This window comes from Solanum pennellii, chromosome 5 (genome assembly GCF_001406875.1).
Source record: "Solanum pennellii chromosome 5, SPENNV200".
Classification (NCBI taxonomy): Eukaryota; Viridiplantae; Streptophyta; class Magnoliopsida; order Solanales; family Solanaceae; genus Solanum; species Solanum pennellii.
In genome coordinates, this window is record NC_028641.1 from 76,333,197 (window position 1) to 76,351,062 (window position 17,866).

Sequence of the window (17,866 nt, forward strand, 5' to 3'; positions counted from 1 at the left end):
AGACTGCACAACAACCTAACATGTTCCTCTTTAAAAGGCAAAAAAATGAAAAAGAGAAATGTGGAGCTTTTCTAAGGCTAAACCATAGAGAAACCATTCATCTAAGTTTTCTACAAATAGTAACAACCATACCTCAATCCCAACCTTGTTGGGATCGACCTTATAAAAGGGCAGTCCGATGCACAAAGCATCTCAAACTGGGATCGGCCTTATAAAAGGGCAATTCGATGCGCAAAGCATCTCACGTTAGCCTGGTCCAGGGAAAGGCCACACTCCAAGGAGAGTGACGTAGACAATCTAACATAATGCAAAAGCATTAGTGGGATCGACCTTATGAATACTCATTATCCATGTCGTCCCATTTGACACATTTCAATCAAATATAACGAAAAGGATTACCTAGCACGAGACGTTCTCAACATTTTTTTCTGTTGGCATGTAAATCTCTAACAAGAACAACATGATACGCCATAGATATTGTTACATCAAACAAATTTTCTAAGAAAATTATAAGACTAGAAAGATAAGATTAAGATCTATATTCCAATGGCAATTATTGAATGTTTTGAACTTCAACTTATGTTTGTAAATCATCTCCAATCAACTCTGTCTGGGTACTGAACATCTATTTTTTCTGCAAAAGAACCATAGTGTTACTGCATCTCTATTCAAATTCATCTAATCAATCGATAAACTAACACACTCGAACCAAGAAAACAACCAACCTGTGTTTAAGCAGCTCGTGCTCCTCACCAACTCACGCTTCATATTTTCCAATGCTCCTCTAACCTTTACTAAAAATAAAAAACATATACTGAGCTGATCAGAAAACCAGCCTATTCGAGACATTGTTATGCATTTATCTGAGAAAGCACTTCCCTAAATATGGAGAACCAAAAACATGGCGAAGGGCTTCAACCTTATGCAAATAAACGAGCTCTAATGCAAGGGTAGAGGTAGACCTCACGTTAAACTTTGACTCAAACGTTTTATATATGTATTAGGAAATCCACTAAATATGTGCACAAATTAAATTTCAAACTCAACTACTAGAACGGAGGTCACAGTACTACAATTCAAAACATATACATTTCAAATCCTAGTTCCGCCTCTAGTCGAATGTAATGTAATGTTCACATGACGTTCTGTCTAAGCAGCGCATTTGAGTATCCAGAAAACTAATCACATAGAATAGCATATACAAAAAGAGAAAAGCAGAGTTTCAGTTGGAAATAAATGCTATGAAAATGATATTTTTGTATTTCTATATCAGGTATTCCGCTGTAATCATTTTCTTTTTGTCTACTTTCGATATTTGGTGTTCAAACTCATATCCTTCAAATGTGAAGTTGTTAGCGATGAAAAATATCGTAGCAAGAGAAAGGTGGTACCTAATGACATTCAGTTGAGTGTCATTTTCTTTTTCCAGAGGTTTAGTAGCACAGTAACTCCGTCTTGCAGAGTAGCTTTCTCACCAGTTTCATAATTCCACAACTTCGAAATGATGTATCCTCCACTTGGGTTATATACATTAATCTCAGTCAAAGCGGTTGTAACAGCTTTATATACATCCTCGCCGTAAGTTCTCTTCAACTCTTTCAGTTTTTCATCTTCATCGTCTATTACAGCCTGAAACAGCATCAAACAGTATTTTAACATATGATAAAGCGTTTGGTATAGAAAAATCTGGTGAGAAATAGATCAAGTGAGAAATTGAAGTGTGTTTTATTTCCTTTTTTATTCAGACAGTAATAAATGCATACAGTATACATTCTTGAATATTCTAACCTATAAAGATGCATGATACATATATATATATATATATACATTAGATATATGGGGCCGTTGTTACTCCTTTTGTCTCAATTTATGTGGCACGGGAGGCATTTCTGGAGTTAACTACCTAGTTATACTTATTTCTTCCCCCAACAACTTCACTCAGGAGGAATTGCATTTTCTTAAATGAGAAGATCAAGACTCTTATAATTGAATTTTCATTGCTTACACGGATTCTACAAATAGGGAGAAGGGTCAAAAATACCAATAAACTTTCATTGAATAGTTAGGTTTAACCTCCATTATACTATACCGCTAATCATACACTCGCCATCTGCAAACACACCACCGAACCCCTACTTGGACTGAAACCCCAAATCAGCTCAAATTAACATGAATTTCTTTAAAACGACCCATTCCCGGCCTTCTATCTATCTTAACCCAAACAAATTTAATCCATTTCCAAAAGAACTTCCAAAGGATATGATCTACGTTGATGGACATTTGAGCCCTTTTTTCCCCTCTGGATCTCTTCTAGACGCTGTAAAGGTACCAAATTTATCTAAGCTTCTTCAATTATGTTTTCTTCTATATGAGTTAGTATTTCTGGAATTCAGCCAGCTTCAGGTCAAGATTGGGACGGGATAATTATCACTGCAGCAGATTGCAAGCACTTCAACCTTTTAAGCAAGAATTGGTTGATCGAAAAGGGTTCTTGAGAAGCTGGAATGACAATGGATTTGGAGCTTGTTCTGGTGGTTGGCTTGGTATTTAATGTGCTCAAGGACAAGTCATTGTAATCCAGCTTCAACGAAGGGGTCTAGGTGGAAGCATTACCGAAAGAATTGGACAATTATTATCTCAGAAAACTCAGGTTACATGATAATGTTATTGGTGGTTCATTTCCTTCTACTTTGGGACTCATACCAATCTTAGAGGACTTCAACTCTTCAACAACAGGTCCTCTAGTTCTTATCCCTGCTTCTCTTCGTTTATGCCCTCTCCCACAAACACCTAATCTCAGCGATAATTCATTCTCAGGTACAATTCCAGCTAGTGATTTCAACTAAGCTTTACAGGCTTAATCTTTTGGAAATGAGTAAAATTTATTTAGGTTAAGATAGATAGAGGGTCGGGTCGGCCATAGGTTTCAATTTGGGAATGGATCGTTTTTAAGAAATTCGGGTTAATTTGGGCTGACTTGGGGGGTTTCCGTCCAAGTAGGGGTACGGGCAGGGGCGGATCTACATGGAGTTCAGGGAACCCCCTTAATCGAAAAAATTATACTGGGTATTTAGGATCAAATCTGTATTTTATGTCTATATATTTAATATTGACCCCCCTCAACACAAGTAAGGGGCTTGATTCAGCGGCTATGGGGGTTCAGAAACTAGTAGACGCGCGGGTTCGAAACTGGCTAGCAACACTTTTCAATGTTTTAACTTGAAGTCTGGTACAGTTTATTTGTCAGCACTATTTAGCATGTTTTTTTTAAACCCCCTCAAGGGATATCCTGGCTCCGCCACTGTTAGGGGTAACAAGTTTGCAGACGGCGGCGGGGGTATGAATAGCCGCATAGTATAATGTACAGTAAACCTAACCTAACTATTAAACGAAAGTTGAGGGGTATTTTTTACCCTTCTTCCTTTGTTTTTATTATGTTCTTAGTGACGACACGAAACCTAATCATTTTCTTTTCAAATCCCACGTGTATCTACAATCTCTTTCTCGATGGGGAGAATAGCTAAATGTTAAGAAGAAAGTGTGTTTCTCTGTCTATTTAGTACTCTTATCTGTTTGATTTATTTATCTTATTTTCCTTTTTAGTCTGTTTGAAAGAGATTATCTCTCTTTTTATGGAAACTCTTTACCTATGTTGCTCGGACTCTTCAAAAATGTTAAGGGGCGCGTGCCGGATTCGCCAAAAGTAGTGTATTTTTGGAGAATCTGACACGGGTTTGGCATCGAAAGTGAAGAGTCCACGCAACATAGCTCTTTACTTCTAGTTTTCTACACGGTATGTTAGAAGTACCAACTTTCTTGAATTTGTTTTTTTGTAACGGACCTTATTTGTCTTTAACAAAAAGCAAAAAGAATTCCACAATCTAATCACAGGTTTGCGACAAATTGAAATGCATAATCTGACGTCCAACAATATCCAATAGTAGCCTATATGTCTATGCCACAGATGAGGAAAAAGAACTAAAATTAAGTTCCAAACAGATTGCAATAGGAACAAAAGAAGACACACAGAACGTTATATCTATGAGGTGTCCACTACACTGGTCATACATCGTATATATTCTCACAAAAATGATCAGACTCCCAAAGTACACATCACAACATATCTGTGGTAGAAACTAAAACAAATGGAAGCAAAAGTATTGTTCTTCTTATAAGTAAAAATGAGTTTAAACAGACTCGATGTCATGAACCAGAATAAAAAAAGCATACCTTATGTTTCCCATTTACGGCAACAACTTTAATGGGATGCCACTCAGGGTCTCTAAGGTACTCCTCCCACAACGAGCATAACTCAGAAGCTATCTGCTCAGCGTCTACCTCATTATATCTCCTCTTCACTGCTTCAAAGAATGGTCTGCTGTCGAGCTCTCCCATCCTCTTAACACCAATAGGACCTCTTCTAGGTAATTCCTTCAAGCCCTATAGAGAAATTTAATTGTCAATTCCTCAAATCTTCTTCAGTAAATGCTGAAGCCAGCCAAACTCCTCAACCCACCAAAAAGAGATTTTGATACATGAAAAAGGAAAGCTAAATTTTAGTATACTACCCTGTCAAATATTTTTTAAGTAATTCTTTAAACCATTTAGGGCTACTGTATAATGTGCATGTATCTTCAAGTAGACGGAATGAGCTCATAATTCAGGACATGAGTTGTTATACTACTCCCCCACCTAAACCCTCAAAAACACGCGACAATATATCATTAATACTCTTTGTATTTTTTATTGGATCATGCTATTCACAGTTTCAATCAGATACATTCCTCAATATCATGTAAAACAACAAGCCATAGTAGGCCTCCTTACATACATTAACCAATTCTTTAAGTGCTTCCTGCAGCTCATCATTGCTCTTTCGCTCCTTCACAATTAAGGTTTGGTTCAATGACACTAATTCTTCATATTTTTCTTCCTTTTCTCTTAAACTTTTAAGCTGTGTGTCAACGTTTTCCAGAACTTCCTGATCGCCTTCCTCTTCAATTTGCTTAATAATCACTCGCAATTGCTCAACTTCTGTTTCACTAGCTTGTTTTGCATTGAGTTGTTTCTCAAGCTTAACAATTCTCTTATGAAGTTCCTCGTTTTGTTTCTGCAGACAGAAAAATGGCAACTTAGCGATATGTTAACATAAGCATTAAGATAATGTCAATAACGAGCAAAAGAGAAACCTGAAAGACAGACCTTTAGTTCTTCTGCCAATTTCAGTACTTTTTCATCAACATTCTTTTGCTCTTCAACCGCAGCACTAAGGGATGTTTTAAGGATAGCATTCTGGAGGAACAACAAGAAGACTTCATGATAACTATTTTCAATTCAAATAAAGATAGGCACATAAGAGTTCTTGGTTCTTTAGGTGACGCTTCAAATTATTCCATAAACCTTTTTCTTTTTCAATTAACATGCAAATAAAACAAAGAACAGCATATACATATCAACCAGTGCTTGCCTATTACTCTTTTAAGTATGAGGAAGTGGAAAGAAGAAAAAGAGTGGAGAGAAATGGATGCCAGGAACCAGAATAAGTATTTTAAATTTGAATGTTAAGTAATTGTTATAACCATGCCTGCATTACTTCTTGCTAGGTGTTGTGAACCTAACTAGAATATTTTAAGAAAGTTTCAACTAGCACATCTGCCAACATATACGAACATTAAATCATCACATAAGTTTTCAGCCTTTGTTAAAAATTAATCTTTCGTTTTTGCAAATGATAAATCAAACCAAAATCTAATTCAGCATAGAAACAATTAAACAAGTATACCTTTTCATTTTCTTCAGATAGTTTTTTCCTATTAATTTCATTTTGGGCTTCACGTTTCTGCAGTTCTTCATGTCGGCGATCAAGCTCCTTTTTTTGAGTTTCCATTTGCAACTTCAACTTTTCATGATTAATAAATGTCTGCTGGAAATGATCACGCGCACTTGACTGGATCTTTTTTATTTCTAATCATACAAACAAGCATGTTAGGGCATCAAATATACAATGTCCAAAGTTTCTAATAGACGTACATGCAATCACTAACCTTCATTGTTTGCTTGACGAAGTTTAGCATTCACCACAATCAACTGTTCGACAGACTGGACAGTCTCCCGTAATTTGTCCTCCAACACCTTTATGTGCAACTTCTTGACTTCAATGGCACTGGTTAAACTAGAAACAAGTGTACAATTCTTGCGAGATTCTTCTTCCATGATACTAGAAACAGTTCTAAGGTCTCCAACTTTGCGGAGCTTTTCACCAACAACATTAGTGGCCTGATAATCATCAGCTCGAGCTATCCAAGCATACAAATCAGATTTTTTGTCATTATTGGCTTCCCAATTCTTCTTCCCATGATCATCGGCCACGTAGGCCTTCTCAAATGATATGGCATTACTGAACCCAAACCAATCTTTCTTGAATTCAACAAGAGCAATTCCAGAATGGCCTAGGTCATTCCAAAGAGTGCGCACTCGTGTTGGATTGAAACCTTTCCTTATCAACTGATCCTTCAGATTTGAACCACTTTCTCCTACATAGCGACCATCCTTAAATTCAGTGGGAAGGTTCACAACAACCCCAATCCACGGCCACACAAACATCTCCAAAAGATCGTGATCTGCAAGGGAATCAACCTGAGGATTACCCAGAGTATCAGGCTTTGATGGACTGGCAGCACCTGCTACATCATTTCTGAAAAACTTGGCAAATGTAATATCTTTTGCAGTTCGCTTATTGGAGCTACAGTTTCCTGCTTCACTGACATGCAGCATGAGATCCTTATACAAACAATCTTGCTTTCTTTTCTTTGGACAATAGGCAAAAGTATAAGCCCCATTTGGTATGCTGAAAGAGTTATTTCCACTCTTCAACTCTTCATAAGATATTGATTTACCAGGACCACCTGCAACATCACTTGACAAGTACTTGGCCAATGCAAGATGATTGGCCTTATCTCTTGCAGTTCGCTTCTTAGAGTTACAGCTTCCTACTCCGCCAGCATGCTGCAAGAGATCCTTATATAAAAAATCTTTGTTTCTAGCATCTGGACAATAAGGGCAAGCAAAAGCCACATCTGGATTGTTAAAGGAGTGATTACCACTCCTCAATCTTTCATAAGGCATTGATGCATTAGCAGCACTCGATACATCATCTTCCAAGTACTTGGCAAAATTTTGCAAGTGCTTGGACAAGGAAAGATGGTTAGCCTTATCCGTTGCAGTTCGTTTCTTAGAGTTACAGCTTCCTACTCCAAGTGCATGCTGCCAGAGATCATTGTACGAAAAATCTCTGTTTCTCGTCTCTGGACAATAGGCACAAGCATAAGTCCTATCTGACATGTTAAAAGAGTGTTTTCCACTTGCTGACTCTTCATAAGATTTTGATGCACTTGCTACATCACTTTCCAAGTACTTGGCATATGCAAAATGGTCGCCTTTATCTCTTGCAGTTTGCTTCTTAGAATTACTGCTTCCTACTCCACTTGCATGCTGCAACAGATCCTTGTACGAAGAATTTCTGTTTCTCGTCTCTGGATAGGCACAAACAGAAGTCACATCTGATATCTTTAAAGAGTTATTTCCACTCTTCAACCCTTCATAAGATTTTAATTTACCAGCTGCTACATCATCTTCCACGGACTTGGCTAATGCAAGATGGTTGGCCCTATCACTTGCAGTTCGCGTTATAGAGTTACAGGTTCCTACACTATTTACATGCTGAAAGAGATCTATGTACGAAAAATGTCTGTTTCTTGTTTCTGGACAGTAGGGGCAAGCAAAAGCCATATTTGATATCTTAAGAGAACCACTCCACTCTTCATAAGACTTTGATGAACTGGCAGAACCTGCTACATCATTTTCCAAGTGCTTGACTAATGCAAGATGGTTCGCCTTATCTCTTGCACTTCGCTTGATAGATTTGGAGCTTCCTATTCCATTTGCATGCTGCAAGAGATCCTTATAAGAAAATTTTCTTTCTCTTGTCTCCGAACAATAGGGACAAGCAAAAGTCCTATTTGATGTCTTAGGTTCATTTCTACTCATCGGCTCTTCATAAGATTTTGCTGAACTGGTAGAACCTGCTACATCACTTTCCAAGCGTTTGAATAATGCAAGATGGTCCGCCTTATCTCTTGCAGTTCGCTTCATAGAGTTGGAGCTTCCTATTCCATTTGCATGCTGCAAGAGATCCTTATAAGAAAAATCTCTTTTTGTTGTCTCCGGACAATAGGGGCAAGGAAAAGCTACATCTGATATCCTAAAAGAGTGAGTTCCACTCTTCAGCTCTTTACTAGAGTTTGATGGACCAACTGCACCTGCTACGTCGCTTTCCAAGTACTTGGCCAATGCAAGATGCTTGGCCCTATCTCTTGCAGTTCGTATTGTAGACTTTCCTATTCCACTTGCATGTTGCAAGAGATCTTCATAGAAAAGGTGACGCCCTCTTTTCTCTGGACAATAGGGACAAGTGTAAGCCACATTTGATATCTTAAAAGATTGATTTCCACACTTCAGCTCTACATAATATTTTTCTTTATAGTCGTCAATCTCCCATTCAGTTATATCAGCATTTTCTCCAGAACAATGCTCCATTAAAGATCCTTCTTAATATATTTGAACTCATGAGAATGGTACCTAGAGATCAAAAGGCATAGTTCATCAATTGTCAGTCGAAACCAGCATCGTTGACAATATACCAAACAAGTAGTAAGAGATTTTTGAATTAAATGTGAATTCAATCCAAAGGGAAACAGTCTGACTGAGATTAATCCCAATATATACATGTATATATAGAGAGAGAAGACATAACCATTTATAAGATTTTCCTGTGGATATTCTTATCGTCCCATGGCATGAAGAGGAGGTTCTTAATTCCGAAGGGAGATTAAATTGTGAAGATGTTTTAAGATGGGTGCAGATGAATATGTTACAAATGTGTAAACAACTTCCAAAACGTCGAAAATTCCTCTAAGTAATGGTATGGAATGGAAGTGAATTAAACGAAATGGTCAGTGACAACACTCAAATAAAACTAGCTAAATTGCGCAGTAGCCTCATAATACCACAGACCAAACCTCAATCTCAAACAAGTTAGAATCGACTATACGAGTCCTCATTATCCATATCAATCCGTCCCAATACCCCAATGAAACACGACGAAGCAACAGTATCCATCTTTCCTCATCTTATTGAGTACCCAATAAACCAAATAACATAACCACCAACACCAATGTTCAGTGACAAGACTCAGATAAGACTAGCTAAATTGTGCAATAGCCACATAATACAATAGAAGACACCTCAATCTCAAACAAGTTAGAATCGACTATATGAATACTCATTATCCACATCACTCCATTTTCAACCTGTCCTAATCCAATATTCAAAATGTTAGATTCTTTAACATTAGAACTTCTCCACATTTTCTGCTAGCACATAAATCAAGACTAGAACACGAAAAATCATTCATTGCACCGTATTTCCTCAATTTACTGAATCCAGACGAAGCCCGATGAAGCAACAAGTATCCAACTTTCCCATCTTATTGAGAACCCCATAAACCAAATAACATAACCCCAACACCAATGTTCAATGACAAGACTCAAATAAGACTAGCTAAATTAGCAATAGCCCCATAACCCCACACACCACACTTGAATCCCAAACAAGTTAGAGTCGACTACACGAGTCCTCATCATCCATATCACTCCATTTTCAACCCCTCCCAATTCCCAACATTCATAACGCTAGATTCTTTACCACTAAAACTTCTCTACATTCTCTATTAGCACATAACACCAATCAAACCTTAAAACACTCAATTCAACACCCCAATCCCACACACCACACTTGAACCCCAAACAAGTTAGAATCAACTATACGTATCCATATCACTCCATTTTCAACCCCTCCCAATCCAACATTCAAAAAGATAGATTCTTTACCACTAAAATTCTCTACATTTTCTACTACCACCACATAAACCAAGACTAGAACATGAAATATTTTTTTTAAACCCATTTTCCTGTTTTTTTCAGCTAATTGAGCACCCAATAAACCAAATAACATAACCCACAACACCAATTAAACTACAAAAAAACTCAATTCAAAAGATCCACCAGTACTTCTCAGCTAAAAACATGAAAACAAGCAGAGAGGAAAAAAAACCTTGTTGTTCATCGAATTGATCCAAATTTTTTCAGTAAACTTCAACCAGCAAAACCATTACAGGGTACAGAATTTCTTGAAAATCCAGTAAACAGAATTGAATTTAAAGGTGAAATTGAATTGGGTTTTTGATGAACAAGAGAGCTCAGCAGTAGAATTTGTACAACTATATTTGCTGTCTAGTGGTTTCCGCCTATGTGTTCGGAATTAAAATTCAACTAAATTTAAATTTACGAGCGATACTTTCAATGTGAAATTTTTTTTAAAAAAAATTAATACCCAATGAAAATTTTATTATTATATAATAAAATTAAAAGACCAAAATAAATAAAGAAAAAAAATAAATGGACATTTTTTACATTTAAATTAGAAATAATTAATAAGGTGGTAATTTCATTTCTATTTTACATTAAATTATTATAATATATTGTGATTAATAATAAATAAAATAAATAAATCATATATTCTTTTTTTCTAACAACTTACTACATGAATTATCATGATACGCATTTTTTTTCTCTTTACGCGATTAACAAGAACGTAAATGATTCAGTTTAATTAGTTAAAATTTTCAAATAAAAATTTAACAAAAAAATTATGTGAATTGAACAATTAACTTTTATATTGAGTAACGAATGATCAGTTTAATTATCTTTGATTTTTTTTTTCAAATCTATAGCAAATAATATTTTTTTCAAATAATGTTAACAATATTCCTGATTGTATCATCTGTTTTTAAAAAAACTTTTTGATAATATTAGAAGATCTTTCAAACTTATTTGCGAACATTATTTTCACACCGGTGTATAATATATATTTGATATATTGCAGATCCCTAATTGCTAAAAAAAATCTAGATAATCACTAAATGATTTATCAAAGTGATTATTTTATATAAAAATACATGAATAGATTTTTATAAATACTTTTCTTTTTGTTAGAGGTCTGCAAAAAATCAAAATAATTATATACCAGTGTGCCAAAAATGTTCACAATTAAATTTGGCAATTAGCCTTCTAATGTTATCAACAATTTTTTCTAAACAAATAATGCAATCAAAAACATCATTAATCACTTCTTTTTTTTTAAAAAAAAAAAACATTATTAGCCATAGCCTTGAAAAAAGAAAAAGAATAACACCTTGAGAAATATGATTAAAAAGAATGAGGTGAAGAAAGAGACTGATTTCAATAGTATTTATAGGAAAAAAAATTTAATTAATGATTAATTAACTTTCCAAGATTATAATCTTATAAAGGAATACATTACTATATAAATTATGTCAAATGTTTAAATGGCAACATGGAATGTAAATAAATATATGATAAATATTTTTTATGGTTTGTTGTTTATTTTTCAAAAAAAGGAAAACAAATTTAATAAACTTACTAAAATTGCATTTTTTGTTAGATTCTCTTACTATAATAAATTGTTTTGTTGTTCAAATAGTAATATAATACAAAAAATAAAAAAAAAAATATGTGCTCTTTATGATTAGTTTTCTATAATGACATTGAAATTATAATTTCCCAAAATGAGGTCCTTAATTATCACTATTCCTCCATTTTTAATTTTCTTAATTTATTTTACAAAGGACACTTACTAGAAAAAAAAATTCTAAGGAAAATGTATTTTTTTAAGATTTTAGTTACATTTTAAAAGATAATCTTTATATTGAGAATTATTTTATTATAAATACTTTATATTTATAAAAGAAGTTCTCTTATATTTGAAATAAATATAAGTATGTTATGATAGTTGAAAATTGTAAGTTCTTTAGAGAATTTCACATTGAATAAAATTTATTTATTTATTAAATGGTATGTTTGTTTTCATTAATATTTTCTGACCTTATTTGTTTGCAATTAATAGTGTCAAATATGAAAGATTGTATTAACTTTAAAAATAATTTTAAAGTTAATAGACATACTTTAATGTACTTTTTGTGTTAGATTTACTTACTATAATATTAATTTTATATTTTTTTAAAAATGTAAAGAAAAAATTTTAAAATTAATATACATACTAAAATTGGTACTTTTTTGTGTTAGATTTTCTTACTATATTTCTTGTTGTGTTGATTTGGCAGGTCAATATTAGTCAACTGGGATAAAAAAAAATGATATTTCAACATTTTATTGATGATATATTTTTATATATTTTTTTTTTTGGAATATTTCAAATTTAAGTTTGGTATATGATTGTTGGTAAAATTGTTACATAAGGGGTTTTGTATGGAGGCAAATATTTTTTGATATTTTAGGAAAATAAATTTATTCGAAATGAGAAAATTAGTTAATTTTTAATAATGAAAGTTGGAAAAATAAATTTTATAAATAATATTCTCTGTTTATTATCTTCTTTCACCTTCATAAAATACCCAAACTCATACACCTTGATCAAAAATAAATTCTTGGAATACTTTTTTTTTTGGAAAATAATGTAATTACACAACTCGAGATAATATAACCTCTACAAAAAACAACCTCTACAATTTGAATTAATTATAAAAATCTTTTTTTTTTTCTTTTCTTTCTCTTAACATCCGGAATCATCTCTTTATCTCTACCAAATACATTAAAAACTTTGTCCGTGACTAATGTATCTTAACCATAATAATCTCAAACCTAAACATTATGAATATAATTTATAGTTATGTATCAATTATATGTCTAATACATAACTTGTATATCATTTGTTGTGTATCGGATGAAAGAGCAATGTATCCGCAGAGAAATTATAAACTATCTAGTTTAAAAAACTTTCAAAATATGACGTAATTAACATCCAAAATATTGGGATTTCTATATTTTATACTTATGATATTAAAAAGCTAATATTTTTAAACTTTATCATCAAACATTAGAGTAACTGCGACATCAATTTATAGTAAAAAATAATCAAACTTTATTATCAAACGTTCAAGCCCTACACCATGCAAAGCGAAACCGAGTATATAACTAAAGAAAGGTCAATGGACAGACTCATAATCCATCGAATTTAGAAGATTATAATTGGTCCGAAAACAACGTGTCACGAAAGAATTATTGTATTATAAAAATAATAATAAAAAAAAAATTCTCTTTACCAAAGGCACCTAATCAATTTTCACATTTCCCGCCATTTAACAAATTAGGGCTTAAAAAATTCAGCTTCAGTATCCAAATCCCCCAAATTTTTACAAGCAAAGCAAAAAATTAACATCAATGGCGAACCAATCTGATAATTCTGTAGCGTTTTCAGCAGCCGAGGTTTGTTTTCTTCTTAATCTTCTCTATAATTTGCTTAAAAATGAATTTGTCATTTGATTTTATGCTGATTTATGGTTTTTAACTGTTGTTCATGCATCTAGATTCATCATATAAGCAGTTGGATGTATTTCTCCAACTTGAGCTATATATGTAAAGTTGGTGGTAGAGGGAGTGGAAATGTGGGGTGGGGAGTTTAGGTAGCTAACGAGTTGAGCTATTAAGATTTTACGTAGATATGTGTGATAAGTATACACAGTAATATTCAGGTACTTGTTTAGAATCCTTGGTTCGCATTTATTTCAAGTGAAAATTAAGTTGGAATTTTTTCATTTGATTTTGAGTGTGTTGGCAGGAAGAAAAATGTTTTCCATGTGAAGTGTTCTAATGGGAAATAAGTGGATTTTTTCTTACTTATTTTTTGGTGAAATATTAATCCAAAAAAATGCATTTTATGTAATATATTCAAATATGATAAGGGTGGGGCGGAGGGTAGGAGTGTGGGGATGGAGGTTGGGTGTGTTAGAGGGTGTGGAGGAGACTATTGGTGTGATATGTCACTTATGGAACTTGTTCTTTCTACATATTTAAGGAGGTTGTTTTCCGAGAGAATATTTTCCAAAAATTTTTTACCAACCAAACGCGGGAATACACCCTTTGTGCTGTTTTGTGTTCTTAATGATCTTGGATCAGTGATTTTTAACTTTTTTGTTTCTCAATTATGCAGTTGGAGTTTCTAGCGGAAGATGAAATGGTTGAAATTGTGCCCAACATGAGAATGGAACCTCTCAATCTTATATCTGTATTATTCTACTCCTACAGTGACTAATTGATTCATATAATCTCGCTTGTATTCATGCTGATTTTTGTTGAAAATGTACCAATTGACAGGGAGATTTTGGACCTTTCCGTCCACAAATAGCAGCACAGGTGCCTCTCTGGCTAGCTGTGGCTTTGAAGAAAAGAGGGAAATGCACCATCAGACCACCTGAATGGATGTCCGTCGGTAAGCTTTTGATTGTTAGGAAAATTTGCTAATCTGTTCTTCCAAATGCAGTGCTTAGTTAATTTAAGTTTTGATTCAGATTTGTTTGTTGTGTTTTCTCTGTTACGGAGAAACAGTTAGTGATTCTATTTTACTAATTTGGAGTTAGTTGCTGGAGTTCCTTAGAGTTGTTGCTAGCTCAATTTGTATGTCTGCATAAGGTTGTGTGAAATCTAGATCCCTTAAAATAAAGTGTTCAGTATTGAATGGAGACGGGCCAAAATAGAGCGGAATGATAAAGAGGAATCATGTAGCCATCCCCAACTAGTGTGGGATTCAGTCTAATACATACCTTCTTGTGGTTTGGATATTTACTTTATTTTTATTTTGGTAAGGAGATAATAGTAATGCTACTATACTGGTACACAAATTGTCATGGTCCGTCTTTAACATCTTGTTTTTCTTAGAAATCAGGTTGTTGTATTAGCCTCAGTCAGAGGCATAAGATACTGACTTCTTGTTGGCGAAACTGTTCAGTACTTTGGTTTTCCCCAGCATGCTGTTATATCAGCCAATACTATTATAGCCCTTGGTTAAATCTTCCTCAATTGCACCTCTAACTGGACATTTAAAATCCCATTCCTCTAGTAACTTCGTTGGTGCTTGAATTACTGGATAATTGTCAAGAACATGCCTTTGTTTACAAAAAGGATAATATTTATCTAAGACAGCAGGTCAAGTTCAACCTGTCAGCAATATGCAAGCAGTCTTTATTTCATGTTTCAAAACCTGTAACTGTTCCACAATCTCTCATAATAAGTGGAAATTCCAGCTTTAAACTTAGTGGTTGACAATAGAATGTGTTGTTTCATTAATTCCAAGAAAAAAAGATTACTGCATGAATGAAAATATTGACACAAGTATAATGGGAAAATCTCCGGTTAAGTATCTTTGGCTCCTATAACCAAGAGTTTTGTGTCTTCTCTGATTTCCTGTTTGTCTAGACATAGCACACAAGTTACTTCAACCAAGATAAGCCGGCTCTATGTTGTATTGGACAACCAGATGGTTAATTAATTTTTTTTTGTTCATCTGATGTGACTAATTTCACACTCACTCATCAAGCTTTGTCCAGAATTTTAAGGTTTCCTGCTACAGATCATTTCAATTCCAATAGAAATTTTATATTCACTGCTGTCATATAATCATGTAGATTGTACTTGTTAGGTTTCTTACTAATCTCTGCTTTGTCGACTAGAAAAGTTAACCCAAGTTCTGGAGGCTGAAAGAGACTCTGAAAAGTTCCAATTGCTACCATTTCATTATGTTGAAATCTCAAGGCTTCTTTTTGATCAGTAAGTAGTTTCCTTTTTCTTTTTTTTTAATATCAAGATTTATCATGTTGGTCTACTGATGACACTATTAAATGATTTAGTGCCCGTGAGGATATTCCTGACATCTATATGGTGAGTCAATTATTTTCTCAGTTCAATTGGCTTCAAATATTTAGTAATTCAGCCAGAACTCTTATTCAAACATGCTCAATAGGTGAGGTCTCTTATTGAAGATATTAAGGATGTGCGGTTTCACAAAATTGGAACTGGCTTGGAGATAATTTCAAAGGAGGTCACATATGCGTTGAGGGTATGCTTATTCACTTATCACAAAATGCTTTTCTCATTCTGATGCATGTGTCGTTTTGATGATCAATATCTTAGTTATGTGAGGAATCTGCCGGGTTTTTTAATAAGGAGGCATATACTGATTTAGTTACATTGGTGCTTATATCTTAAAATATGGAAGCACAATTACCATCCATTCTATTGGAGTTACTCAATACTGCAAATTCAGCTGACGGTCCCGTGGATGATCGGGTGTATTAATTTACAAAATCAATACCGTTTGAGTTAATAGATGTAGTTTATCTACAATTGAATAACTAATTAAGCCTGAGTTGTGCATTATAAAATTTCTCCCCTGCATAGCTAGAGCTATCTAGAGCTGTGTAGCATTGGAGGAAAGAGATAAGATTAGGAATGAAAGATATCAGGGACAAGGTGGGAGTGGCCTCTGTTGTTTTCTGTTGCTTCAGTTAATACATTATTTGGCTATTGTTACTGTTCCTTGTTTTGTGAATGCTGTATAATGCTTTCCTTATTATTTGCCATGTCCTCTTTACTTGTGTATTTTTTTTTTCAAACTGCTTTGATGTGTTACTTGAGCCACGGGTCTCTCAGAAACAACCCCTCGACCTCCACGATGTTGGGATAAGGTCTGTGTAGACTCTACCCTCCCCAAACCTCACCTATGGAATTACACCGGGTCTGTTGTTGTAAAATGCTAAGTTTTGTCCTGGGATAACTTTGTCCCAGATTGAGAATGGCCAAAGGAAATAGAAATCAGACTGATGATTATAAAGTCGTTCCATGCTTAAGGTGTAGAAACAACTGTAGCATTTGCCATAGCTTCCTATAAGATTAATGGAGTGAACCTTTTCATTTGACACAACATTTGGGGAGAGAGTGGAGAGGCAAATACATACTGTAATTCTTCCTTTTCTTTTCTGAGGCGGGGAGTGGGTTTAGGGGATTTTCCTTTAGTGAATTTGTGTTTTGCTATTTTGAGGAATAAATATAGACTCTTTCTTGTAAGATCTAATATGTTACACCCGAAACTTTACAGCTTAAAAATCTCTCAGCAATGGAGGCAAATATAGTACGTCCATTTGTTACCAAAGCTTTGCAGACATTTCATAAGCTAAATACTACCGAAGCAATACCAGAATCAGGCAGCATTCCAAACAGACAGCGCCAAGCTGTGAATCAGCGGGACAAGGTAAGTTCTTAACTATTTTATCTCCCTTATCTAACCATTCACACTTGTAGTATGAAATTATTGAGTTTTATCATTTTGCTAGCAACAACATTTGTCATATTATTTCGTTGTCATTACTGTCCTTTCCTCTGTGTGTTGTGTACCACTCTTCATTTCACATTATTCCATCGTTGTTACTTGTTACTTCTCTCATTTCTATATACCCTCTTTCAAACTGTTTGAAAATGCATTTGTTTAAGCCGAGGGCTATCAGAAACAGCCTCTTTATCTCTACGAGATAGGGGCATACGCTCTACCTTCCTCAGACTCTACTTGTGGGATTACGTTGAGTATGTTGTTGTTGCTAGTTATTCATTTTTTGACGTTATCTCTCTTTTCTTTGACATCCAGCGCGTACTAAAAGGTCGATGAAAGTATCCTCTCTTCACTTTGCCTCATGCTGTGACGCTCCAAAGAGACATGAATTGAGCATCCATCTTACTAGCAAGGAAAGAACTATTATTAACACTCTGTATCATATATATTGCCACTTCTTTTTTATGAGCAATGGAATGTTTTATACTCTCATTCAGTAAATTTTGTGGTTATTTTTGTTATCAGAGGTCTCGCGTTTGAGCTCTCAGTATTT

At 34.3% G+C, this 17,866-nt stretch overlaps 2 protein-coding genes across 3 annotated transcripts; one reads left to right on the forward strand and one right to left on the reverse strand.

Annotated features, from left to right (window-relative positions):
* Positions 1-331: 331 nt before the first annotated feature.
* Positions 332-10,353, reverse strand: LOC107020824 (protein INVOLVED IN DE NOVO 2-like). 2 transcript variants are annotated; one of them, XM_015221335.2, is made up of 9 exons: positions 10,171-10,353; positions 6,045-8,637; positions 5,783-5,964; positions 5,203-5,292; positions 4,832-5,110; positions 4,231-4,440; positions 1,392-1,629; positions 726-789; positions 332-634 (listed from the first exon to the last, which is right to left on the reverse strand). In XM_015221335.2, exons 2-7 carry the CDS (start codon positions 8,593-8,595, stop codon positions 1,402-1,404), a joined length of 3,540 nt encoding a protein of 1,179 aa, XP_015076821.1. In that variant the 5' UTR covers positions 8,596-8,637; positions 10,171-10,353; the 3' UTR covers positions 332-634; positions 726-789; positions 1,392-1,401. The 2 variants fall into 2 exon arrangements, with proteins under 2 accessions (XP_015076821.1, XP_015076820.1); XM_015221334.2 differs by having other exon boundaries at positions 413-634; positions 726-794.
* Positions 10,354-13,249: 2,896 nt separating this feature from the next.
* On the forward strand, positions 13,250-17,837 carry LOC107019088 (DNA replication complex GINS protein PSF2). Its single transcript, XM_015219666.2, has 8 exons — positions 13,250-13,421; positions 14,146-14,220; positions 14,310-14,424; positions 15,662-15,758; positions 15,839-15,869; positions 15,952-16,047; positions 17,086-17,238; positions 17,629-17,837. The coding sequence occupies exons 1-8, from the start codon at positions 13,377-13,379 to the stop codon at positions 17,647-17,649; spliced, it is 633 nt and encodes a 210-aa protein (XP_015075152.1). The 5' UTR covers positions 13,250-13,376; the 3' UTR covers positions 17,650-17,837.
* Positions 17,838-17,866: the final 29 nt, after the last annotated feature.